Source organism: Cervus canadensis, chromosome 32 (genome assembly GCF_019320065.1).
Source record: "Cervus canadensis isolate Bull #8, Minnesota chromosome 32, ASM1932006v1, whole genome shotgun sequence".
In the NCBI taxonomy this organism is placed as follows: domain Eukaryota; kingdom Metazoa; phylum Chordata; class Mammalia; order Artiodactyla; family Cervidae; genus Cervus; species Cervus canadensis.
The window spans coordinates 39,514,451-39,541,442 of record NC_057417.1 but is presented as its reverse complement, the minus strand read 5'-3'; the positions used below and the strand labels follow the sequence as shown (position 1 = coordinate 39,541,442).

At 51.3% G+C, this 26,992-nt stretch overlaps 1 protein-coding gene across 2 annotated transcripts in view; it reads right to left on the bottom strand.

The window, feature by feature from the left end:
- Positions 1-25,883, bottom strand: part of RAB11FIP3 (RAB11 family interacting protein 3) — a 59,435-nt gene extending 33,552 nt beyond the window's left edge. For both annotated transcript variants that reach the window (XM_043454771.1, XM_043454772.1), the window contains exon 1: positions 24,918-25,883. In XM_043454771.1, coding sequence (XP_043310706.1) covers positions 24,918-25,508 — 591 coding nt within the window. In that variant the 5' untranslated portion in view covers positions 25,509-25,883. The remainder of the gene's footprint in view (positions 1-24,917) is intronic.
- Positions 25,884-26,992: the final 1,109 nt, after the last annotated feature.

The following is a 26,992-nucleotide window of genomic DNA, read 5'->3' as shown; positions in this document are numbered from 1 at the left end:
CTGCAACGGCCAAGTGAGAAGGTTACCTGAGTTGTCACTCTGCAAGTGGCCATCCCCACATTCAGAGGAGCAGCCAGCTTCCGAGGGGCAGGCAGCACTGAGGAGTCGGGCTGTCGGGTCCTCTGACAGGACTGCCAGCCACAGCTCCAGCCGGGGCACAGGCCTCCTCCAGGCAGGCGCCACCAGCAGCTCCCAGGACCGCGACCCGCAGACCAAGACCCTGCAGGCAGGCCACCGCGGGGGTTCCTGGGCACACTGCAGCTCCCGGCATGACTGCGCCCATCACACAGCAGAGGCCAGCGCCGCCACAGGCCTCCCAGCAGACACCTCGGGACCCCAGCAGCAGACAGCGGACATCGGAAATAACCAAGAAGCAAGATGATCCACACGTGACACTCCAGAGAATGAAAGTCTCCTAAAAGAAGGTATTTATGTTTCAAAGTATAAACTGGATTTCATCAAAATTTAATACCTTTGCTTTTTAAAACACACCACTAGACAACACTGCCAATCAACTATCTTCCAAGAAAAATTCATTAGAAAGACACTGGGACTTTCCTGTGGTTGAGAATTCAACTTTTAATTCAGGGAACACAAGTTTGATCCCTGGCCCAGCAACTAAGATCCCACATGCCTCAGGACAACTAAGCGGGAGTGCTGCTGCTAGAGAGATGTCCACAGGCCACACTGAGGACCCAGAGCAGCCAAAACAAACAAGACAAAACCATACTTAGGAAAAATTCCCTAGAATTAAAAAATAGCTTTTAACTACATAACTGTTCTTTCCTTGAGATTTCATTTCATTTTATTATTATTTTTATTCAAGTTGAGTTACCATGTTTTTATCATAGTTGAGTTACCATGTTTCAGGTGCATACTGAGAGACTATACTGGGTACCTACAAGTACGAACTCCCAACAGTAAACGATCTCACCTAAGACTTACTCTGGTGTATTTCTTAGACTTTAAAGGAAAAGGGAAGAAACCCTTTGAATATGCAAAAACCAAGTGATTTATACTTTGGCCACCTGATGTGAAGAGCTGACTCACTGGAAAAGATCCTGATGCTGGGAAAGATTCAGGGCAGGAGAAGAAGGGGACAACAGAGGACGAGATGTCTGGATGGCATCACCGACTCAACAGACATGAGTTTGAGCAAGTTCCGGGAGATGGTGAAGGACAGGGAAGACAGGCATGCTGCAGTCCATGGGGTCACAAAGAGCTGGACATAACTTAGTGTCTGAACAACTATGATCAAAGGCAGACATGCCCACACTATAGGGGGTGTGACCAGCAAAACCCAATCCAGGGACCCTGACAAACAGAGGACCTGCTGTCTTCAAGAGGAGAAGACTCCCTAGGAGACTCAGGAGACACACTGACCTACCCTACCACGGGGAGACTTCTTGCATTTGGACTCAAATTTTTAAAATTTACTCTCATTTAAAAAATAATCAGAAACTTGAGTACTGACTGAATACTTGATGATATTAAGGAACGGTGGTTACTCTTTACAGGTAAGACAATGGTATTTCAGTAATTTTCCCAAGTGCACTGCTTTTTGATACACACTTACTGCACTATTCTGAGGCTAAGGCACATATGCAGTTACACGTGGGGTAGGGGCGGGGCGGGGGCACCGGGGAGGCACTGCCCAGCTCTCTCTACGGAACTCTCCCAAATGAAAATAAGAAAGAAAAGGAGCAAACGAGCAAGAGAGAGAGGAAAGATCGGGGAGGACTGGGTGGGAAGGCGGAGTGGGTCAGCCAGGGGGAGAGTGGCCCTCGGACCACACGGGGCTGCCCGTGGACAGGGCACCCTCGGGGCGGGTCAGGCCGGCAGGGCATCCGGCGTGCTGGACCCACCCGCCCACGCCACCACAAACACCGCTCTGCACAGGGCAGGCTGGGGGCGCTGCCACGCTCGGCCTTCCCCCACTGTTGACCTGCAGGGTGGGGGCCACCTCGAGCCAACTGACACGCAGCCCAGGGTCCCCCGCCGGCCCTCCACCATAGGGCCCATGTGTGCCTGAAACGGTGGCTTGGAAGTCCACTCAGCAGGTGCCTCCTGAAACCAAGGGGGCTGAGTCCTCGCTCAGTACCTCACTCAGCCTTGATGTCTGGGGAGCGCCTTGCTGGGGGCCTGAACTCCACCAGGGCCAATCTGTCCTTAGGATTCCTAAGAATTTCAACAATGAAGCTACAACTGGACACAAAGTACCAAGATTTTCCTTAGGAAATATTAACCAGTGCTTTTAAAATAAAGCAAATTGTTAATTAGTTACCGTGTTAGAATAAGCTCCTGTTGAGTTGAAGCAGGCATTTTCTGAAGTCCACTTTCTTTTTCTTCAAAATTTGGAGGATAAATCAACAACCATGGGGCTGATGATTTGGGGGATGGTTCCAATTTCCCAAGGCCAAAGTACTCCATTTGGAGGTTTCAGGGGAAAAAACAAAAACAGGTCTGGAAATTTAAGAACCTGCTCTTTCTGCACATAAGAGACAGAAAACCAAGCCCAGCGACGTACACCCCATCCAAGCCAGCCAGCACCTCCCTGGGCAAACAGACATGGGAAGCCATAGAAACATCCACAAGAGAGCCCTACTTTGCAACCAGCTGTAGGCAGACAGACCAGCTCCCACATGGTTCTTCTAACATGAGAAATTTACTGGCAAATCGTGCTGCTTCTGCTATAGCTGTGCAGACATGCGTGCGTGCTAAGTCATTTCAGTCGTGTCCAACTCTGTGCAACCCCAGGACTGCAGGCCGCCAAGCTCCACGGTCCACAGGGTTCTCCAGGCAAGACTCCTGGAGTGGGTTGCTGTGCCTGCCTCCAAGGGATCTTCCCCACTCAGGGATTGGACCCGAGTCTCTCAAGTCTCCTAAACTGGCAGGTGGGCTCTTTACCACATGCCGCCTGGGAAGCCCTGTGCAGACAGAGTCTCAGGAGAAGACGCCAGGTCAACTTCCCCACTCACTGTGCCCTCCAGCCACAGAAGCTCCACCCTCTCTCCTGCCCCGTATGGTTACTACGGTCCCTGAACCGTAGCACTGACAGAACAGCCGTCTTACCAGAAGCAGCTCAACCTAAACTAGCACTGACAACGCTCCAGCCTGCAAAAGCAGAATCCTTCCAAGGGCACGGGGAACATTTATCAGGGCATAGTGTAGGCTGGACCGTAAAACAAGGTTCAGTCGACTCAGGTCTCAAGACCATTAGGGAATGTAAACCCCACTGCAGTGAGGTCAACGTGTGTCTGAACGGCTAGAACTTAAGATGGCTGCACACGCACACCAGGTGTTTGCAGGGTGTGGAGGAATGCTGCCGCGACTGGAAAATTTCACAGCCAGGTTGGAAAACTCGAGATTGCTCAGAAGGTCAGCCTAACTCCTAAACATAATCCAGCCATTTCACTTCTAGGTGTTGCTCAAGAGAAATGAGAGCAGATGAACGCACTCGTACATGAAGGGTTTCAGACATCTGATGGGTGAAGGCCCATGGAGACAACCCAGACGTCCACCCACTGAGAATGAACGTAACGTCCACGCATTGAGAATGACCATCTCTCCAGGGGCTTCTCGGGAGCAGCTGCGTGCACACAATGGCTCTCCCCGCTGCCGAGGATGCCTCTGAGCCGCCCGAGCTGCACCACCCCTGCACCTGGAGGCACCCGGAGGCCACCTACCTCTGCAGCTGGAGGGGTGACCCTAGATCACCTATTATGAACCGACTAACCACCCCTGGTTTAAGGGGGAGGGCTTAGAAAATGCTAGAAGGGAAGCATGGTGCTGGTCTCAGATAGAAAGGTCATTCCTCATGCCCTCGAGAGGAGTGCATCACATTTAGGAATCTGTGCACAGACATGGATGCTGCAGTGTCCAGTCGTGTCCGCCGTGGACGGAGGGCGGCCACTCAGTGCCCAGCTGAAATCTGTGACCGGCGGCTCCTCTCGACACACTCCAGGACGGGGGCCTCGGAAGCTGCTGTCCCCACGTCTGTCGTCACCGAGGCTCTGAGAGCTTGCTGCCCGCCCAGCTCAACACCAAGAGGATGTTCCTCATGTGGGAGGCGGTGGTCAGGGAGGCCGGTCTCCAGGGCACGGGTGCCTCCAGCCGCTTCGGGCGACACAGCCGTCCTGACCACATTATATCTGTTAACAGCTTTACGGACATACAATTCACCAACTTAAAGGGTACAATTCAGTGGTTTCTAATATATCCACAGAGCTGTCTCTGTGTAATTTTAAAGACAATAAAATCTTAAAACGCACATGAGAATACTTGGGAAAACAGTCGAGCTTTATGCAAACATGCTGAAAGGATGCAACCATTTATAGGAGTAGCAGAGGACAGGTCTGCTCCTCTCATCCACCCCGTTAATCAGGGTGAAGAAGGGGCACCGCTGGAAACAAAGGCTTCCCACTCAACACTGCATGTCAGCCCCCAGGAGCAGTGCTGTGGCCCCCCAAGAGGCTACCAAAGGGTCCCCCACTTGTCTCTCCGCTGACCAGGGATGACCAGGCCCTGCTCCTGGCCATGTGAGGGCAGCATGCCCTCTGGCCTACCCATCACCTCTCTGCACAAAACAGAAGGGGAGGCGTCATTCCTTACAGGACACCTCTGGACCCCTAACCCAGGCTGGAGACCAAGGAGGGAAAGCAGCAACCACATAGTTATCAAGCGCAGGTGTGCAAAGGCACACACAGGTGTGCACAGGTACTCAGCTTGGCAGTCACGGGGCTGCACGTTGGAGCAGGACAGACCTCCTGCCTTCCTTCCGCCAGCCCCCCCTACTCCATCCAGAAGCCCCGTCTCTGTTCTTCAACTTCCGACAGTTTATTTTGGGGGGGTCACTGCCTTGACATGAAACTAACGCTCTCCTGGTGGTACTTCCTGGCTTGTCAGGTTTACACGCTGCATTTTGGCCTCCTGTGGTTAAAAAATGAGAATCCCACACCCCCTGGCCCCACCCCAAGTCTAGCCAGGCCCTCTGTAGCGTTCACATCCCGGACGATGTCAACATTTCTCGTTGGACAGACGTGTTTAAACTGCCCCACTGCCTTCTGTACCTAATCTCCTCCCCACTTAGGAGTTTCCTGGGTTCCCTGCCTCCAGCGTCTGCACACCTCCTGCTCCGTCAGATCCCCAGCCCCACCCGCACTTGGGGTCTCCTCGGGTCCCCTCGCCCGCGCCCTCCGTCTCAGGATGAGCAGGGTGCGCGGTGCGCCCGGAGCTCCCGCCCCTCACCCTCAGCAGCCTGCCTGCCCCCCTGCACCAAGCCCGCCCTAATGCTTTGGGCAGAGACCGTTTTCACCTCCTGCTCTCTGCTGACAGGATTCACCGTGCTTGCTGGGGACACTTTCCACTCACAGGAACAGCCTGCCACCTGGAGGCGGTCCACGTGCTCAGCGGGGTTCCTCAGGTCCCAGACGCTCCCCTCACCCCACAGAAGGCATCTCCGCCCCAACACCACTGGTCAGTCCCGCGGACCCTTCCCTCACGTTTCATCTCCTAGTCTCTTTGTCTTTTAAAGAATCTTCTGCCATGTATTCTTGACTTGATCTTCACTTCTAATTTCTTATTAAAGAAACACTTTTATTCCATTTTTAACTTCTGAGGGTGTGTACCAGTTCTCTGAATGCAATACCTTATTTAATCTGACACTATAACTCATTTCATTTTCCAAGCTTTCTGCTCTTTGCACTGACCCTATTCCCTTCAGGCGCCTTCTGCTTTTCTGTTCTTGGTCTCTGAGTCCTTGACCATCCGTTTATACATAAAAATGGTCACTAAAGAGCCAACAAGCCAGACTGGTTGACTAGGGGGCCTGACCTGGGCAGAGACCTGGCTCCAGGACCAGACGCTGTTGGGGACAGGGTCCTGAGAAGGCTTGGGAATGTGATGCGACAGTCGTGTGTGTTCCCTGTAGCAGGCAGCTGGCCACAAGAAGTAAGCCACTGAGTGGTGAGGGCCACGTGGCTGGACCTGAGGGTGGCCACTGGGACCCAAGGCCACTGCCTGCCAGCCACCAGCAAGAGAATAGGGATCTCAGCCCCACAGCCACCAGGAACTGGATTGTGCCCATCATGTGAACGAGCATGGTGGAGGGCCCCAAGGCCCAGGGCACGGCTGGGCAGAGGGCACAGGGCCTGCGGGGTCGAGCCGGAGCACAGAGCGCCTCAGGGCACTTGGGGATGGCCAGGGCGAGTGAGGGGCCGGTGCCGGGAAGGAGGCCAGCACCCGGGAGAGCTCCAAGCACGGGAGCCACGGCATTTGCCTGGACAGTGCCATCTGGCCGCCTGCGGGCTCCAGCCGCGGGCGGGGGCGTCGAGGCAGCACCCCCACAGTCCTGGCAGAGCCACAGGTGAGCCCAAGACCTGGCGGGACGCTGGATGCATCCTGACCACAGAGCCAGCCAGGCGCAGGGTGGACCAGACGTCCGGTGAGAGAGAGAGGCTCTGGCCTGTCACTGGACAGCAGGGACTGTTAGTTAGCTGGGGACACCACAGTGCTATGAGTCCGAGACATCCGTCTGATGTCCTGGCATGCGCCCAGGCCCAGGAGGCAACCAGGCTAGAGCTGAAGCGGGGCTGAGGGGGGCTCGTCAGCAAGTGGAGCCTGGACGGAAGAGGAGGGGGAGCAACCCTGGCCTCCAGGCTGGGTGAGGACCCACGGGAGCAGAAGCCATGCATGGTGGCTCAGGTAACACAGGATCACTGAGCCACGGAACCGGAACCAGTGCAGCGGGACGGCGTCCATGGCTGCACTCACACTGACCCGGGAACCGCGGCTCCACGGAGCCGTCCCTCTCCACAGGCGTTTCCTGCTCCCGCTACTCCACCTTCAGGAGGGCTCCCCAGGTAGCTCAGTGGTAAAGAACCTGCCTGCCATTGCCGGAGACTTAAGAGACACGGGCTCAATCCCTGGGTCAGGAATATCCAGGAGGAGGGCATGGCAACCCGCTCCAGCATTCTTGCCTGGAGAATCCCCTGGACAGAGAAGCCTGGCGGACTATAGTCCATAGGGTCGCAAAGAGTCAGACACGACTAAAGTGACTTAACACGCATGCATGCCTGCACATCTGTAGCAGAAACAATACGATTTGCTAGTAAATTTCCCTTCTCCCCACACTGCACCCCACCCCCGCTGCACACTGGGGGTTTCTACCTGAGCCCCCAACTCCTCCAGGAGAACACATTCCTGGAGAGCTTCCAGGTGCACTTGTCCTGCAGACCATGGAGCCTGTACCCAGCCCAGGGTGGCACTCTGCTGGGAGGAAGTGGACAAGAGCCGAGGAGAAGCCAGGCTCTGCTCTGCGGCCCTCGGGTCTCCAGGCAGAACCGCTTCCCCGCAGGAAACCCAGCACAGAGGCCGACGGCCCTGGGGACTCGGGCCTCGGGTCCAGCACCTGACAGGGGACAAGGCCTCCAGCGCTCACTGCCCAGCCCCAGACCAGCCCAGGGACAGCCACGCCCGTGGCGGCTGCAGCTGGGTTTCAGGAGTTCTGTTCTGAGATTTGTTTAAACCTAAAAGTGACTCCTAGACTGTGGCATGACCGAGAAGTCTTGAGAGGACTGAAAAAGTCCAGGAGCTCTAAAATGCTGGCCTTTAAGTTTTGGAGCTGAAAAAAGCTAACTGTAGAACTGGCCTAATGGCCATGATTATCACAATCTTTTTTTAATTATCAAGAGATCATTCGACTAAGTCAGCACAAAATTAAAATTCTTCAGGCTATCATTCTGTCCAGTATCATCCTGTTCACTTCTGTCTTCATTTGCAGCACTTTGCTCTTTAAACGCAGAATGCTAAACTAAAACAAAGACAGTATTTATTCCTTAAAGATACAGACTAACGGGTCCATCTGAAACAAGTTAAGGGCTAATACTACAAAACAAAGGAACTCTACAGACGTAAACTCATAATGTTTTATAGCTCCGCAGACGCCCACATCACAGGTTAAGAAACAGAGGCCGGCCAGCCGTCACGGTGACACAGACACACACTCCAAAGACAAAAGCACCACTCACAGCACTTTCAGTAAGAGAGACATCAGGTCAGATATACTCCTACGGCAAAACCACACTGATACACCATTGTTCCTACATCAGATTGGTAATACTTGTTTAGAAGACACTGTAAAAAAAAATCTAAAAAATAGTTTAAGATATTCATATATATATATATATATACGTCTCCCCAGCAATTCCATTCTTAAGACTTTAACTTAAAGGCATAACAAAGACTGCACAGGAAGATTTAGCTAGGAGAAAGTTTATAACAGCAGAAAAATGAAAACCTAAAATACCAAAGACAGGATTAATCAAATAAGTTTAAGGACATTCAATCATATGATGGAAAAGTAGGCACTAAAACCACATTAGAAGCAAATCTACTGAGAGTCTGATAAAACAGACTGACTTAAAATTGTAAGTTAATTGTGACTCTGGTTTTATTAATATTCCTTTCTCTTATAGAAACGATGATTTAAAGCCTGGAAGGTTGAAATGATTCACAACACCAGATGGGATTTTTGTTTTCTCCTTTATTTGAATGTTTTCATTTATGTAAATGAACATTATCTTGCTACTGCTTTAAAGGCAATACCAACCTGAGAACAGGTTCTTGTTTCATGCATCACAAATGCAAAGACCCCTCCCACGAGAAAGTTCTCAGTGCAAAGAGAAAGCCAAATGTTCCTCCAAATGGGGATTAAGCCCCATGAAGCAGTCCTTCTCGCAAAACTCCTCAGAAGGCAGGCTCCTTGAAGGCGGTTTTTAAAAATAAAATCACCAAGCGGAATATGTCTGGCGACTATGGCTCTTCTCTCCTCATCAGCCAGTGAATCAATGGTGATAAGGACAGACTTTCTCATAAAAGGGCCTTTTGTTTGCTACAGCAAAAAGTCAGTCCTGGGTTTTAGTAAAGTAGACCAACCCACCCAAAGCTGGAATGAAACACAACCGCAAAGGAGCGGAAAAAGGAGAGGGGTGAGGAGGGAGGAGGGCGGAGGGGGCGGCCCCTGCCCCAGCCCGAGAAGCAGCGGCGGGGCCCACAGAGGCAGCTGGAAACACAGCCCTGTGTCGCCCGCTTCAGCCTCGGCTGCTCCCCGACAGCCCAGCAAGGGGCCTCCGCCTGACCGCGGCCCCCGGAAAGCAGGGCTGGCCGGGCCGGGCCGGGCACAGCTCAGGCGGCAGGGCCTCCAAGAGGAAAGAGCGACCAAGGCTCCCGGGGGGGAGCTAATTCAAACTGGGTGCCCCTCAGTGTCTCCCTGAGCGCCCCTCACTCTGATCCGACCTGGGCAAGCAGACTGGCCAGCAGAGGGGCGGGGGCTGGTGGGACGGCGGAGGGACGGGGGCACGGCCGGCCGGTGGAACGGACGAGCCGGGGTGTGGGACGCTGCAGAGGGTCTCCCGCCAGGGCCACTCCCACGAGGTGACATCCATGCTCATCCCTGGAGCCGGGCTCTGGGACGGACTTCTACCCGCTGACCCCTCAGACCTCCCCGCAGCCCGGCCCGACACCCATGGACATGGCCTCACCCTTCAGCTGGGGTGGGCACATCTCTGCCCTCGGCAGCCTCTTCTAGCCCCCGCCTCCCCCACTCCACCCCTCGAGCACCGCGGGGTCCATGGCCCGGCCTCCCATGGGCCTCCCCATCCACCCTTGTCCTCTGCACCCCCAACCACTTTCTGGACACGCCGGTCTCATTCCCGACCCTGCTCACATAAACTCCCTGGCCCCTGCCCCCCCCACCCCCGTGCCCCACACTAAAGGCACCTAAGGCCTCGAGCCCTGGCCCAGCCCCCCTCAAGCGCCCCCCATCCTCCCACACAGACCTCTCCCTAGGCTCGGCTCCAGCGGGAACGCTCCCCTCTCGACCCTTCACCTCCCGACAAAGGTCACCTCAAAAGAAGAAGAGTAAGCAAGAATAAACCAGAGCTTCCCTGGTGGCTCAGTGGTAAAGAATCCGCCTGCCAATGCAGGAGATGCAGGTTCGATCCCTGACCTGCGGCGATCCCACATGCTGCAGAGCAACTGGGCCTGTGCGCTGCAACTACTGAGGCCCGCGTGCCCTGGGCCTGTGCGCTGCAACCACTGAGGCCCGCGTGCCCTGGGCCTGTGCGCTGCAACCACTGAGGCCTGCGTGCCCTGGGCCTGTGCTCTGCAACAGGAGAAGCCACTGCAGTGAGAAGCCTGTGCAGCGCAACTGCAGAGCAGACCCGCTCCCTGCCCTGGGTCAGGACCACACCTGCGCTAGTCACTGCTCACAGCACCTGTGGACTAGGCCCTGCCAGCCCTCCCCTGGACAGAGGCCTGGAACAGGCGGGTGTCTCTCCAGGGCCCCAGCCTCCAGCCCCCACACCCCCTCTTCACACCTCCGCCCCTGGGAGCCTCAACCCTGCTGCTTTCCTGAGGTCTCACGATGACTCCCGCTGGCCCCCATCGGCGGCAGCACTGATGTCCTGGAGAAACAGGGAGGTGTTTCCGGAAGCGCAGCCAGGGACTGTCTGCTCCTCCCTTGGGGACCTGCTCTGGACCCTACGGCAGAGCCCTGGAATACAGCGCGAGCCCGGGTGAGCCTCTTCAAATGGCTGCGACTCCGAGCACAAGGCAGTAACGTCCACTTTGCCGGCACAAACTCGGTGGCCTTTAGCAGTCAGGTACACACGGTGACCCGTGTAGCTGGGGGCATGGCGCTTCTCTCCCAGACGTCACTGACCACAGCACGAAGGTGCCAACAACCCAAGTTCATGTGTGTGGACTTTGTCAACACACGGAAACTTTCACATACACACAAAACACAGGTGAGAAAGGCTAAACCAAATCAGCTGCTGACCCAGATTTCCCGCAGGTAACCCTTGGGGAAGAGCGGAAAGGGGTGGCACGCCCCACTCTGCCCTGGGCATAGGATGGCAGCAAGGCAGACAGAAAGGCCCACGCCTGAGCCGTCCTGCCGGGCGCATGGGGAGAGGGGGAGAGAGGGGTTAAGGGGACTTAAACAGGGACGCGCAAGCTCCTCCCCTCCCTCCTGAGGTCCAGGGAACTCAGGCTCCAGACTCAAGGCCCAGGGCTCCACAAGATGCACAGGGACCAGCAAGCAGGCGCTCACAGTGGAGGACACAGACACGCTAGCGCGCGGAGCGGGTGCCGGACGACCCAGCACCACGCATCATCCCCGAGAAGCGAAGCCTGGTCCAGAGTCTGCCTGGGGAGCACAGGTCTGGGTACCCACTCGGGAGACGCACCACAGTTGCTCCCGGAGGTGGGAGGTGAGCCCTCCGGACCTCCAAGGGGTGAGCAGACAATGAGATCCAAGCAGACAATGAGATCCAAGCAGATAAGCTAGAAGGAATGGCTGACAGGTGTGCGGAATACTAAGCAAAGGGAAACTTAACATGATCACTCACTCCAGGAAAAGCAAAAAGGTGCATCAGAAGGGAGGTGTGATCACAGCTCACAGTCGGGTCAGCCGTGGGAAATGCCTGTAGTCAAGATAAGACAAACTCAGATGCCTACTCAGGAAGACTGGGGTTAACTGCACTGACAAGAGTGGGGCAGACAGAGGGAAATGTGTGGGTGTGACTCCCGCAAGGAGACGTCAGTAAGAAGTATCTGGAATGGGGAACACCAGTATAGAGTGAACGGTGAGGAGCCGGGAGTGCGGCGGGGGTAGGGGTAGGAGAGTGCGGGACACACCATTTGCCTTTTGAAACTGTAGCGTCACAAAAGAGTCAAACGAAAGCACAGAATTAAAGTAAGCAGCAAACACACACAGCAAGCCGCACCGAAGGCAGCGGGGACGCATCAGGAGGAGCCGGCCACGGCGGACGGACCTCTGTCTGCGCTCTCCTACCAGACGGGGCAGCGAGGGCGGAGGGCAGCCCCGAAGCCTCCCCAGTGCACCCCAAGTAAACACGGGGGAAACCAGTGTCAGGATAAACCCAGCAGGGAGGAAAAGAGGGAGGTTAAGATGTGCCTGGAGGTGTGGTCTTTCAAGGCAGGCAAGTATTTTCAGAACTCCCGGGAGGTGGCTCTGCAAACATGACCCCAGGGCCAGGCCCAGCAGCACCGCCAGGAATGGGTGCAGGGCGGGCCCGCTCAGACCAGACCGAGCAGACGCCGGGGGGCCCAGCAGCCCAGGTCCTCGGGACCTATCGGTGACTCTGAGCGTGTAAACCTGGCCATCAGGCCACAACACGGGCACGTCAGGAGCGCAGGTGAGACAGCTGTTCTCAGCCACTGGTCCAGAGGCCGCGGGACCCCAGGGTCTGAGAAGGGAGGCAGTCTCAACACTCTGGGAAGTCCCTTCCCTTCACCCCTCACGCTTTCTCCCAAATGGGCCGCGGAGTTTTCCAGCCGCTAAGTGACACTGACAGACGGCTCGCAGAAGCGGATGTGAAAGAAACCAGCTCTCGGCAGTCAAGCCGGACATTTAGGAGACTTGCCACAGTGATAAACAACGCCACTCCTCTCACTATCGTAGGAAGCAGCCTTTTTTCCAAAATATGTCAGTAATGCGAACATGTAATGGATTATTTTTTAATGAATTAATAAAAAGACACAGCTTTGGGTATTTTTTTAGGTTCAGCTTCTAATACAGCAAAGACCAACAGAAATAGCCCGCACAAACAAAGGCTCTTTGGTACTGACTAACACTGAAAAACACGCAGGGGGCTGAGACAGCTGATGCGTCAGTGGCCTAAGGCGTCAAGAGCCTACACACACACACACACACACACACACACACACACACACTAAGGCGTCAAGAGCCTACACACACACACACACACACACACTAAGGCGTCAAGAGCCTACACACACACACACACACACACACACACACACACACACACACACACACACACACACGGAGACTCCCAACCATCACTTAAGGTCACAACATACATTGTACCACCTTTCAAGGCTTCCTACACCGCCAGCAATGAGAACAGGCAACTCCGTGGTTAGACCAGCCCCACACAAGTCCATTTCGCTGCACTGCGTTGATACCTGAACCCACAGTGAATGAGCCTCAGGACCGCCTCGCGCAGCTCCCGTCGTGTATGCATACACGCTCCACAGCAGCTCCCAGCCACGTCCATAACAAGACAAAACACAAAGCGGAAGATACACAGAACTACCCCAACACAGGAAGTTGTTTTCGGGTCCCTGAGCATTTCTAAGCTCCTTCCACACAGGTGTTCAAACATGGGTTGACCCCACTGGAGCCCTGTCACTAGAGAGCGGAAGGGGCTCTCTCTGAGGGAAGCTGTGGGTGAACAAGATGTTTGCGTCCCTTTGGGGAGTGGAATCTCTTGATAAATAAGAATATGGGGGACTTCCCTGGTGCTCCAGTGGCTAAGAATCTGCCTTCCAGTGCTGGGGACGTGGGTCTGATCCCTGATCGGGCAACTAAGCCTGCGGGTTGCAACAACTGAAGCCTGCGTGCTCTACAGCCGTGCTCCGCCCATACACCGTGCTGGAGCGAAGACCCAGCATAGCCAACCATACACACAGGGCTTCCCAGGGGGTGCCGCGGTGAGGGCCTGCCTGCCAGTGCAGGAGATGCAGGTTCAGTACCTGGATCAGGAAGATCCCCTGGAAGAGGAAATGGCAAGCCACTCCAGTATTCTCGCCTGGAGGACTCCATAGACAGGAGCCTCGAAGGCCATAGACCATCGGGTTGCGAAGAATCAGACATGACTGAACTCCTGAGCACACACACGTATATATATGTGGTTTTATCATACAGCTATTCCTAGTTTAAAAAGAATTTTAGTCCCATTTCTTTCTTTTAATTTACCTGGCTGCATCAGGCCTTCGTTGCTGCATGCAGAATCTTTTAGTCCTGGTATTCAAACTCTCAGGTGCAACAGATAAGATCTTAGCTCCCCAAACAGGGATCGAATCCTGACCCCCTGCCCTGGGCGTGCAGACCCCCAGGGAAGTCCCTTAATTTCCCATTTCAACCACTGTGTCAAAGAGAGGTGTCATCTGATACCCCATGTACTCCACGAGCCAACAAATGATAGAATGGGGGTTGAGTCAGTAAGAAGGAAAACCTGTTTGCATAGGTGTAATGTTCCTTCCACTTGTTTGGGAATTCAGGAGTTTTTTGTTTCTTTTTGTTGCTTGTTTTGAGGATTGGTGAAAGCCACACAATCTAACTTTCCTACAAGATGAAGTGTAGATTATCATCAACGAACTTCCCATACTGTATTTTTTGTTTTTAGTTGGCAATACGCCAAGCTCGTTGAAAAAGTTCCAAGTAATACCTGTACACCCTTCCCCAGAGTCAGCAGGGATTGGCATCTTCTCACGGTTGCTCTCCATCTCTTTCTACACACCTGTGCTCGTCCTGGGGCACCACAGAAAGTCGGCCCCAGACATCCAGACACCCGCCTGATCGTTTCCACCTGTACCTCTGGGCAACAGGGACCCTTCTCCACCACAATTTCAACACTATTATGACCCCAAAGAATTGAACACTGTTACTAGCAAGTGTTACATCTAGACGCAAACTTTCCCAATCGCCCCAATAATGGCCTTTGTGTTTTTATTTTCTTTTACTCTAGCATGCAGTCAACAACAGGCTTTATGGTCATGATCCCTAGTCTTCTCCAACCCAGTTTTCCCTGTTTAGGACACCTTGTCTAGAACACTGATATTTGAAGGGTCCAGGCAGCTGTCCTGTGGCTTCCCTGTTGGCTCAGAGGTAAAGAATCCACCTGCAATGCAGGAGACACAAGAGACATGCGTTCAATCCTTGGGTCAGAAAGATCCCCTGGAGAAGGGAATGACAACCCACTCCAGTATTCTTGGCTGGAGAATCACACGGACAGAGGAGCCTGCTGGGCTACAGGTCATGGGGTCGTAAAGAGTTGGGCACGACTGGCTGTAGCCTAAGCAGCTGTCACGCAGATGCCCTATAGTATGGGTCTGATTCTTTCTCATTACTTGACTCAGTTCAACATTTTGGGCAAGAATGCTGTCCCTCTCACTGGTCCCACAGAAGGGCACACAGTCTAAGCGGGTCTGAGTTTGACCGTCTGCTGAAGGCAGAGGGGCCGGATTCCTCTGGTGTAAAGAACTTTCTCCCTTCTGTGAGCAGTCGCTGCTGCAGACACTGCAGTCTGTGTGAGGATCTACCCTCCCCCCACCAGTCAATCACTCACACGATGCTTTCTGACGACCAGTGACGATCTTGACTGAGTTGGCTATTCCCTTGGTGAATGTCTAATCTTCCAGGCTCTACCTGAACTGGCAGGCGTCCATGAGAAGCCCCACACACCCCTCTGGAGCACCCCTGTGACTTTCACTCGCTGTGCCGTGGACTCCCTAAATTCACTGTGTCCGTTATTGTCATTCTTTTCTGTGCTCAAAATGCCCAGATCTGTCCATTAGGAACCCATCCAGGCTGCTCTTTTTTTGACACGTCCCCATCAATTTTTGATCACTTCCTTGGTTTCTGGTACAAGATAATCCGGCCTCACTGAATTTCCTCTGCCCAGAATCTGGAATGCTTCATTTCTCCAAGGATCCCAGATCCCTTTAGTGAAAAATGGTGTTTGGCAGCCAGGATACAGGGAGCAGACGCACTCAGTCCTCCTGGAGTGCCACTGCCCCCGGCCCTCTCACATTCACACTGATGCCTCCAATCTAGATCCCCAGACATCAGTCCCTCCCCACCTCTTTCCCACCACGTTTCATCTCCTTGCTCCCAGAAAACCCTGGTTCCCAACACCAGGACAGGTGCTCACTTGCTCCATTCTAAAACACGGCCAGAGTCAGTTCAGAACTACCCCGACCTGCCAACAACTAACCTAATTTGTAGTACGTTTCTCCGTCATTCTCTTTTTCTTCTGACTATATCCCACTAAAGGAATTGAGGGTACTACTATGTGTGACTGTAATTACATTTTCCTACGTGGTTATGTTATTAATAATCATTCAATATACTGATACTTCTAGGTTCATTTGCTTCCATTTAAATTCAAGTATTCTTTTTTTCTATCAATGCTATTGTATTTTTTCAAGACGTAGAATACTTATATGACTCAGAAAGTCAGAATTATATAAAAAGGCATACTCAGATAAGTTTCATTCCCACCCAGATCCCTCATCCCCTGATCCTACCTACTTGGATGTTACTTTAATTAGTTTCTAGTCTATCCTTTCTATGTTTCTTTCTGCAAAGAGAAGCAAATACATACATATTCCTTAAAACCAAGGGCTTCTCACTGTGGTGGCTTCTCTTGCTGTGGAGCACGAGGGCTCCCAGGCCCTGGAGCGCAGACTCGGGAGTCGTGGTGCACAGGCTTAGGTGCTCCTTGGCACGTGGGATCTTCCAGGATAAGGGATCGAACACACATCTTCTGCACTGGCAGGCAGATTCTCACCACTGAGCCCCCAGGGAAGCCCCATATTATGCATATTAATTTGTACTTTTTTTCACCTAACGTATCTGAGCAATAACTCTGGCAGTTCACAAGAATCTTCCTCTTTTACTCTTGCAGTCGTGCAGTCCTCTACTAAGGGGATGCACCTTGGCTCACTCACCCTGGATGGACGTTTCCGTTGTTTCCATTGCACATCACAGGCAGCACCGCAGTGAGCCACCCGTGCATCTGGCGCTCTGCCATCTGTGGAGGCGCACGCTCAGGGCAAATGACAGGAAGTGGGGCTGTGCCATGGAGGACAAGTGTGCACACGGACACCGCCTAGCTCCCCGCACGACGGCTGGGCCACCCTGCACCGCCACAGCTGTACTAGAGGGTGCCTGCTTTCTGAGGGCCTCACAAGACGTGCTCAAGCTTCACATATTTGCCACAAGTGAGAAACTGCCCCAGCGACTTTACTTTTCATTTCTTCTATCATATGTGAAGCTGAGCATCTTCTCATATATTTGAGGGCCATCTGTATATAGTCTGTGAATGTCTTCATGTCTTCTGTTCATTTTTCTATCAGTTTTTGGTCTCCTTTCCCTTTGACTTTTAAGAGTTTTTAAGATTTGCGTGCATGCGCAAGCCACTTTTTAAAATATAAAAATAAATTAAAAATAAATTTATTTAATTTTAATTGGAGGATAATTGCTTCACAATATTGCGTTAGTTTTTAACACATATATCAACATGAATCAGCCACATGTATGCATATGGCCCCTCTCTCTTGAACCTCCCTCCTGTGTGTGGACCACTCTTAAAGTCTTCATGGAACCTGGTACAACACTGTTTTACACTTTGGTTTTCTGGCCCAGAAGAACGTGGCATGTGGCTCCTCAACCAGGGATGGAACCCACAGCCCCTGCAATGGAAGGCAAGTCTTAACCACTGAACCCCAGGGAAGTCCCAAGAGTCTTGATATCTTATGGAGAGCTTCTACTCCAGAACCCTGGGGGCAGAGGGGTGCCCTGGGCCGGCTGTGCCCCCTCCCGCGCGGGCATGCTCGGGGCCCACCAGGGGACTGGCAGAGGGGTGCCCTGGGCCGGCTATGCCCCCTCCCGCGCGGGCATGCTCAGGGGCCCACCAGGGACTGGCAGAGGGGTGCCCTGGGCCGGCTGTGCCCCCTCCCGCGCGGGCGTGCTCGGGGCCCACCAGGGGGCAGAGCCAGCCATCAGCCAGAGCCAGGAGTCCAGCCTCCCTCAGCTCAGGTCTCCCCTGCAACTCACAGCTCGGGCCTCTCTTCCATTTGTCAACTGAGAAAAATACCCGTACTGACTGAAGGATTTACAGGTACCTTAGGCTTTCAAAGGAAATGCTAATCTCTCTCATCAGCGTAGAGTCTTCCTTTTATTGCAGCTCAAGCAATCTATGAATTAAACTAAAATTACATTTCACTTTATAAATATATAAACAAGGTTCTATTTATAGCACAGGGGAGCTATATTCAATATCCTGCGACAAACCATAATGGAAAAGAACATAAAAAAGAACACATGTGTAAGACTGTGTGTGTGTGCATACGAATGGCTTCCCAGGTGGCTCACTGGTAAAGAATCTGCCTGCCAATGCAGGAGACGGGGGTTCAATCCCTAGGTCAGGAAGATCTCCTGGAGGAGGAAATGGCAACCCACTCTAGTATTCTTTCCTGGAAAACTCCATGGACAGAGAGCCTGGCAGGCTGCAGTCCATGGAGTTGCAAAGAGTCAGACACAACTCAGCGACTGAGCACGCGCACACACACACGTGTATATATACATATGTATACATATGTATATGTGTGTGTATGTATCTACTGAGTCATCTTGCTGTACAGAATAAATTAACATAACACTGTAAATCAACTGTACTTCAATAAATTTTTTTCAATTTCAATAAACCATAAAATTTAAAACATAAGCTATATATGACTAATCAGTTCACTGGCAGGAAGCTTAATCTAAACAAGATTTGTAAATGTCCCTGGATTTCTAGTGATAGTGAGAAAAATACCCGTAGGTACTGCAGGTAGTAATCCACTGTTCTGCTTACTGACCCAGTGATTTATAGCATAAACGTCTTTACAGTTCTGGGCAATGCCTCTGGTCCCAACAAATAAACCACTGCAAACAGGCCCAGGCAACAGGTGTCGGCACATCATTCGTAACTGGAGTCTTCGGTTTTAACGTGGTTAAACTTGTTTAAAGAAAAGTCAGAATAAAGTGTGTGAGATAAAAAAGAACAATGAATTATGAAAGCCCCTGACAGCAACACCACTGGTGAGTTCCCCACACTGTGGAGCCCTCGCTCAGAACAGGGACGTGAACGGGCAAGCACGCTCCGGCTACAGTGGGACTATTTATTTACCCGTGGGGACAGAAGGCTCTAAAGCTTTTTGTCCAAGTTTTTTTAAAAAAATTATCTAACAGAAGAAAAAGCAAAGCAGATCGTTTAACAAACTAGAACTACAAGAGTTGTATATCATTAAATCCTTCTGAAGACATGGGCCGTTAGAAAAAAATAGCTGAAATTTCAAGAAAAGAGCTAAAAAATACCTGCAATTTTAGAAATCCCAAGTGATCCACATACAGACAATGTGCAAAAGGGCTTAAAATAATGCAGAGTGTCTGTGCTTCCTGTGTTTACAGCTAGTATCACTAAAATGCTATTGGCCCTCCGGTTTGTCTCGTACTTAGATCATCCATCCCAGGCCTGCTGCAGCCAGGACAGGTGACCGATCGGCACAAACAGGACACTGGCTTATCGTTAGAGCTGGGTTTGAAACAGAGAACAACACACCACCTCAACAATGTAACCAGAGTAATATTAGCACCAACTTTTCAAAAACAAGTATTAAACATTTAGACAGATAAACAAAACTGTACCTGCTGAAGAAATTTCTTTTCCTCCCTAACCATGACATGGAACCAATCCATGTATACGGGGTCGACTAGTCTCAAAAACTTCCGCAACTAACAATGCAATCAATGCAGTTCTTTTCCCAGGAAGTTCCTGGTTACTCACATCACATGTTGATGAAAGCTCAGTGTCAATCTTCAAGATCATAGGTGTTCTAATATGTATTTCTCCAAATATCAACAAAAATTAACAATGCATCTTCAATAAGCATCTGAACATATTCAATGTCTCATAAAGTTTTTAAGCTTACTAGAAAATCTGAGTTTGTTTAGATGTATTTTGTTTATGGATCTAAAATCTTAACGGAGTCAAAGTAAACAGGCAAATATTTTGTCTTTAGGGTTTATTTACATTTTTATTTCTAAATATGAGAATGAAATTTCTTTAATAGATTCTTTTCTACACTGTTTGAAATTTATGGTATGGGTACAGGCATTACTTTTCAAAATAACTGAAATAAATAACAACAGAAAAGTTGGCCAATACTTCAAATAAAACCACCCCACTTCCCAACACACACTCAAACAATGAAAAAATAATTTTTTAATATTTCCTTAAAGACTCTTTTCTCATGGACAACTTTTACAGTTAAAATCACGGTACACATACAATCAACTTATATACGACTATTCACTTATATCAGAAGGTGATAATCTAGGCTGTGGAGACTTTGCAATTATCATAAAAGTACTTCTAAGGGCCACCCTACAGTCTTCAGTGGGTATCCAACTCTTCTGTCTGATATCTCAGTTACAATTAATGTTTGGACCCTGTATCCAGAATTTAAATGAAATAAGTGTTTGAAAAGGAAGCAATCCATAACTTGGTGCCCTTTACAACCTGGTCAGTGTAGTCCAGACAGAATTTAACTCTTCCTACATGTAAGAGCCTGCACTGGAAAAATGCCACACATGACTCTGAATCTCCTGGGGACAAGTAAGACTTAGGCTTCCATTAAAGCATAGCTGGCCCTCTGTATCAAGTGTGTTCCACAGCCACGGATTCAACCAACTGAGGATCAAACACTTTCAGTGGGGGAAAAGAAATCCAGAAATTTCCAAAAAGCAAAATGTGAATCTGCCACCTGCTATCAACTATTTACATAGCATTCACATTGTACTTAAAACTGTTTATGCAGCATTTACATTGAATTAAATATTATAAGTAAAACGGAGAAGATTTACTGTACCTGGGAGGAAAAAAATTAAAAAACAAAATAAAAAAAAACAAAAAATCAACAAAAAGAACATGGTAAGTCAATTCTATTTTCAATAAAAATTATAAAACAAAAAAATAATAAAGTATATGGGAGGATGTGTATAGGTTATATGCAAATACCACATCATTATATATAAGGAACTAGAAGTATCTGTGGATTTTGATATCCATGTGGGGGAATCCTGGATCCAATCCCACCCCACCCCCCATACTGAGGACAAATGTATATATCTGAGATCTTCAATTTTAAAAACCAGGTCAAAAGGCAGGTTTGGAACAACAGACATGGAATATACCATTTTTGGACAATGAAGCATCATTACATATATCTTGATTTACATATGAAATACTTAAGGAGTTATCTCTGGGTGGTGGGATTATAGGTGATTCCTATTTTTATATTTTGCTTATTGGTCTTTAGTTTCATATTTTTAAACAATGAACATCTATAAAAAATAATTTAGCTTCTCTCCAATAGGATCTCAGTTGTGTACTTCTATCCAATTACGTGTGTATGTGTGCGTGCGCACAAAACAGTCTGGGAGGAAATGCACTAAAATGCTAATGGTGTTTTTCTCAGGCTAGTGGGATTGTTGGTCATTTTTTGGTTTGGATTTTATATCACTCTATTTTCCAGTTTTTAGAAACAATAGGCATGTGTTCCTTTTAAAACATAAAAAATTGTAAGACCCTAACAAAAATTGCCTGTTCTCCAAGCACAGAAAGGAACATCATCTGCCTTTTAGCAATTCCTCCAACACACAGGGCCAGACACACACACCATCCGCTCCCACGTGCACCTGCTCACGCACACATGCTCATTCTCACACACACGCCAATCCAAGCCTAGGACTGCAAAGGACAGTGAAACAACCGAAAGGTGTGGCCAACCGTCCTCAGGGAGTTCCAAGCGCCCACCAGTGGAGGGCTGAAAAGGAATGAACAGCAGGGAGACGCCTGTGCGTGGACACCACCTCCAGCAGCCTCCTTACTGAGAAGCACAGGCAGGGCCCACAAGGTTACTGAAGGGCGTTCCTGCTCCAGCGGGCAGAGCTCTCTGGAAAGGACCCTAGACTGTTCAAATGCCCAAGTGCGCTATCCTGTGAAAATAACCTTTACTATTATAATGAATTTCTTTGAAAGATAACACTGAAAGAAACCAATCGTTTCTCACAGTACTCTTATTTTACAGTACAGTTTATTTCACAATTTCTTCTTTATGATAAGTTGGTGATAACTACAAAAGCATCTGTCCTTCTTCATGAAAGGGTCACGTCCACGAGGCATCTTCAGAGATGGTCGAGGCCTTAAAGATAAGCTCTTGCAACTTGATAACCAGTGCCTGGGCACATCTGACTATAAATTCCTGGTCAAGAACACACAACCAGAAAGCGCCGCTGTAGTTCTTTCTCCTTTCAATTCCTGCCAACACTGTATTATATTACACCACACCTGATCTATCACCAGATGAGGTAATGAGAACCAAATACACCATGACATTGCTAAAGAGAGGGACACAAAAGCCGTCTGTATTATAAATGGGAACTACTTCTATTAAAAATTCAGATAACCCACTTAAATAATTCAAAATGCTTCCTTCATAAGCAGATTACAAAAAAGATACTGCAAGTGCTACCTTTGACAATTTGACAATAATCAAGTTGCTATCACCAAGGACAGTAATGTGACCAGCCTAAGAGTCTCATGCACTCTGTATTTTGAAATCTCAAGGTAGAAAGTACAAATACTTATGCTCTTTATTGCTGTGTGTTCCTACAGTTTAAAAAAATTATTAATGTTTTAAAAAGAATTATCTTCTAGAGATATACACTGAAATATTTATGGGTGACATGATATGTCAGGTATGTGCTTCAAAAGTAATCTAGGGGTGGGGAACAGGGAGTTTACAAGTGAACCAGGACTTTGGAAACTGAGCAGTGGCTTGGGGGCAGGTAGAGGGTTTCACCAGACTTCTCTCTATTCTTAGCTATGTCCAAGACTTTCCATTTTTAAAAATTAAAAATATTTATCGAGGTAGAATGCTTCACTTTTCTCTAAAATACTTCACTATCAAAGAATATTTCTTCTCTTTGCTCCTCTATAATGTATTCTGACACTAGACTTGGAAAAGGAAGTCTGAGTCATAATGAAGGCTAGCAAAGGTTACACACACACAAAAATCAGCGTTTCACTACCCTGTTAATTATCTGCTCCTAAACAAGAGCTGCCCTCCACCATCCCAGGAAGCTCGTCCAAGTCCGGTACTCAGATCACATCCAACTCTGCTTCTTCCCCAGCCGTCCTGGGAGCAGACAGAGGGGGCAATGCCACAGCAGACCTCCCTCACTTGCCCACTCCCACCAAGTCCTGAGTCATCCTGGACTCACCCCCAAACTCAAGATTCCACCAGGAGCTCCCAGAGCAAAGAATGTCGACTCAGTTCTACTCTGAATAATATTTAGAAAAAACTCAGCCCCAAATAGCAACCTGAAGTTTTTCCCACTGTGATCAATAAGAATGTCACAACAAAAGGTGGTTCCCAAATGAAAATGATTTTATGATAATCAATAAGATGAAACTTTGTGGGATTAAAGTTTAGGGCCACCAAACCTAAGAACCAGGCGCCATCTAAATGTCATGAGCAGAAGACCTAGTCCCTGTGCCAACACTGACAATCTGTGAGGCCTTGGAAAGTCACTTGACATTTATGGGCCCCCAGTTTCTCACCTGTGGGATGAATCTCTTCCACGTATGACCGCCTCAGAGAAAGGCTGATGACCCAGGGAAAACACAAATGAGCCTCCTATAAGCTATAAAGCACTGCATCAAAGTCAGAGTATGGTAAAGACAAATGTGCCAATTCCCTAACATGCTTGATGGGTGTGATGAAGAAGCGTATGTTTAGAGAGAAGACACATCGTTCTACTGAAAAACAACTGACGATGCCCAAGGTGCTCTCCAGCTGGCGGGCAACAAAGAAAGCATCAAAACACCTGAACCACTGATCACAACCCATGAGAACCATACAGGACACTGTCCAGTGATCACAATCCAGGTTAATCTCTCTCATTAGACTTAGAAAGGGTCTAATGGGCACATCTCTCTCTCTGCCCGTTAGACTAAGAGATGGTAGACCTGTCCTGGGCAATGTCTTCAAACCAGAGCTACACAGAAGCATCACACTGACCAAGAGGTCAACATTCAGGATACCCATATGGACACGTCCAGACTGAAAACTCAACAAGGAGCCCTGACGCAGGATGACCCAGTTCTTTACATGACTGCTCAATGGACGCCATGAATACTCAAGGGGCACAGAGATCCTGTATAAAAGTTCTTAATGTTCTGGCAGACACCCTACGTACCAGGGTGTCAATTTTACCTCTTAGCTTAAACATGCATATGTACCTCACATATACCTGAACGCCCACTTCACATGTATGAAAGTATGAATATTCACATGTATGAAAAGTCAATTAAATACAAACACTAGCAGATCAGCCTTTGGAATGTCTCATCACTGAACAACGTATTTAAAAGAACACCTAAAAAAAATTAAACAATAAGTAAATAAATGAACACCTGTCACCTGTGTGATGTCTATCCGGGCTAACAGCAGGACACACACAGCCACGCTGTTGTCTCCACCTGAACTTTCATAAGCGTTGAGATGGGGGAAGGCCTGGACCTTGAAGCTCACCTTCTCCCAGAGCAGCGCTGCCCTGGGAGCGGCTCGGGACCCCCTGCCCTGTGCGTTCCCTCACCTGCCCAGCACCTCACCTGTCCTACAAGAGTGGAAGTGGACCTGATGGAGTTCTGTGGAGTCTGTATTCACCACGGTGCTCTAGGGTTCATCCCTCTCCCTTGCGCACAGAAGGTAAGGAAGTGAACGTTTTTAGCCTTCACTGTCTCCCAAATAACGAACCTACCTAGAACACAAGCCAACCACAGACGGTGAAGTAACCGCTCAAAATAGATTATTAATATGATCTTAAGCATCCAAGTGCAGCCGGGCCTTTGCAGACAGGAGTAAATTACTTCAGCCAAACCGAACTTGGGCTCTCAGTTGGGAGACCTGCTGGCACCTGTCCATCCGGGGGGCACTTCTATGCAGCAGACAGGGGGCATGTCCCCAGGCCAGGAGCAACCCTCAATTTAGGAAAGATCCAGCTGTGTGGCTTGGGATGGCAGGGAAAGAAACTGACTCTCGGGAATAAAACCTCTTGAAAGGGGGAAGATGTGCTTCGGCGAATTCAACCAGAGACGAGGGGAGAAGCGGTGAATCAGAAGAGAAGCGGGACCCCTGGCCTCCACTGCACACCGCGACCAACGCGCGGGCCCGGCCTTCACGCGGCGAGTTACCTGCTCCGCCCCGTAGACGGTGGCGAACTGGACGAAGTCCTCGATGCGCACGAAGCCGTCCCCATCCCCGTCCAGGGCATCGAATACGGCTCGGAGGCGGGGACTGTCCTCCGGACACCCCGCAGGCTCGCTCGTGAGGGGGTGAGTCTGGCTAAAGTCAGAGGGCCCGTCCGGGTCCCCGGGACCCAGCTCCAGGGCCGGATCGCCCACCTCGGGCGCCGCGAAGGAGGGGAAGAAGTCGACCTCGCCCCTCAGGTGATGGCTGCGGCTGAACTCCTGCGCGCGGACGGACGCGCTGTGCGCGGGGCCGTCACCCTCCGGCTCCATCGTCCAAGAAAAGAGCGGGCCGAGCTCCGGCAGCGCCAGGTCAGGGTCGGAGTCAGGGTCGGGGTCGGGGTAGGGCTCCCGGCCCGCGTGCTGCGGCCGCCGCTCCCAACCCGGAGATCGCCCAGCATCCACGCCGGCCGCGGGGTCCTGCGGGCCGAGCCCCGGGCTCCGGACGGGGGCGGACGGCGCACCGGGCCCGCCAGGCTCCGGGTCGGGGCCCGGGCCGCCCGCGGGGGAGGCCGGCCGGCCCGGCTCCATCTTCATGGGCGCGCCCCCGGCCGCGGCGCGGGCCCCCGAGGCCAGTGGTGCTGCGGGCGGCAGACAAAGGCGCTCAGGGCGCGGCGGCGGGCGCGGGCATCCCCGCGGCGGCGCGGGCGGGCGCGCGCGGGGCGCCCGGGCTGCTCCGGCTGGCTCTCGGGCCCTGCTCCGCCCTCGCCCATCTTCGCGCCGCGCCTCAGCTGTCCTCGGCCCGGCGGCGCGGCGGGCGCGGGCCCATGGCGGCGGCGGGCGGCCGAGGGAGGTCGAGGGGCAGGGGGGGCCGGGACTCTGAGGCGCGGGACGCCGTGGAGGGGACCCTGAGGAGAAGAGCCCCGAGGACACGAATGAGAAGGATGACGCCGAGGAGGCGACTGAGGTACCAGAGCGCACGCCACCTCCCTCGCCCCGCTCTTCGCCGGCCTGACGTCAGCACGTCGCGCCGCCGACTGGCCCCGCCCCTCGCCGACCAGGTATAAAGGCAGGCTCCGGCGCTGCAAGGCGGCTTGTGTCGCTCACCCTCGAGGTGGGGCCGCGGAGGCGGGCGTGCTCGGAGGCTGCGGACCCGGGCGTGACGTCACCGATCCACGCCCGGGGCGGATGGACTGAGTGTTGCCGGCGTAAAGCGCCCCCACGCAATGAACGGGATCCTGAAGGGGCCGGGGACGTGCACGTGGCGCCCCCAACAGACGCCTGCTGCGCGGAGACACCCCGCCTGAGTATGGAAGGGCCGTGGAAACGCGGTCTCTCCCTAGTGACCGAAGCAACGCGTGGGCACACACTGAGACCGTTTTTAAAATCTGTGACGAGTTTCCCCCCCAACACACAGGCTATCCAGTGTTCGTCGCCAGTGTACTGCCAGGCCTCCCAAGAGCTGCGGCGGCAGTCTTTGACAACTGACATCTGTTTCTCTAGATGTCACTGTCGTCAGTGGGGACACAGGGCGCCAGACAGCAGCACAGGCACGTTGCAGCAGGCATAAAAGTGGAGACATGCAGATGGGAGTCCGTAAGCTGCCAGGCCCCAGGCAAGGTGCATGTAGCATTACAGGCTCCATCTAGAGCCCGTAATAAGATGCGGGGGGAACGCACTGCCCCGGCTGTGTTCATAAACAGCTATGGCGAGAACCAAAGGAGACTGAGCCTGCTTCCAGGCGTACTGTGAGGAGCGGTGTTGGTTAACTGAGTCATCCGCCATGACAAAATCCCAGGACATGTGGCCCCAGTGTTTGTGAGGCCGGCATTGGGAAAAGAAGGGTGAAGGAATACCCCCAACCCAAAAACTATATTCTCAGTTTCTTATAAGAGCTCTATGCTTTCATGAGGAAGATACTGCACTCAAAGGGGAAAAAAGATGACCTCCAGGGACTTCCCTGACGGTCCGGTGGTTAAAAATCCACCTGCCAATGCAGCGGACACGAGTTCAATCCCTGGTCCAAGAACTAAGATCACTCATGCCACAGAGCAGCTAAGCCCGTGTGCTGCAACTACAGA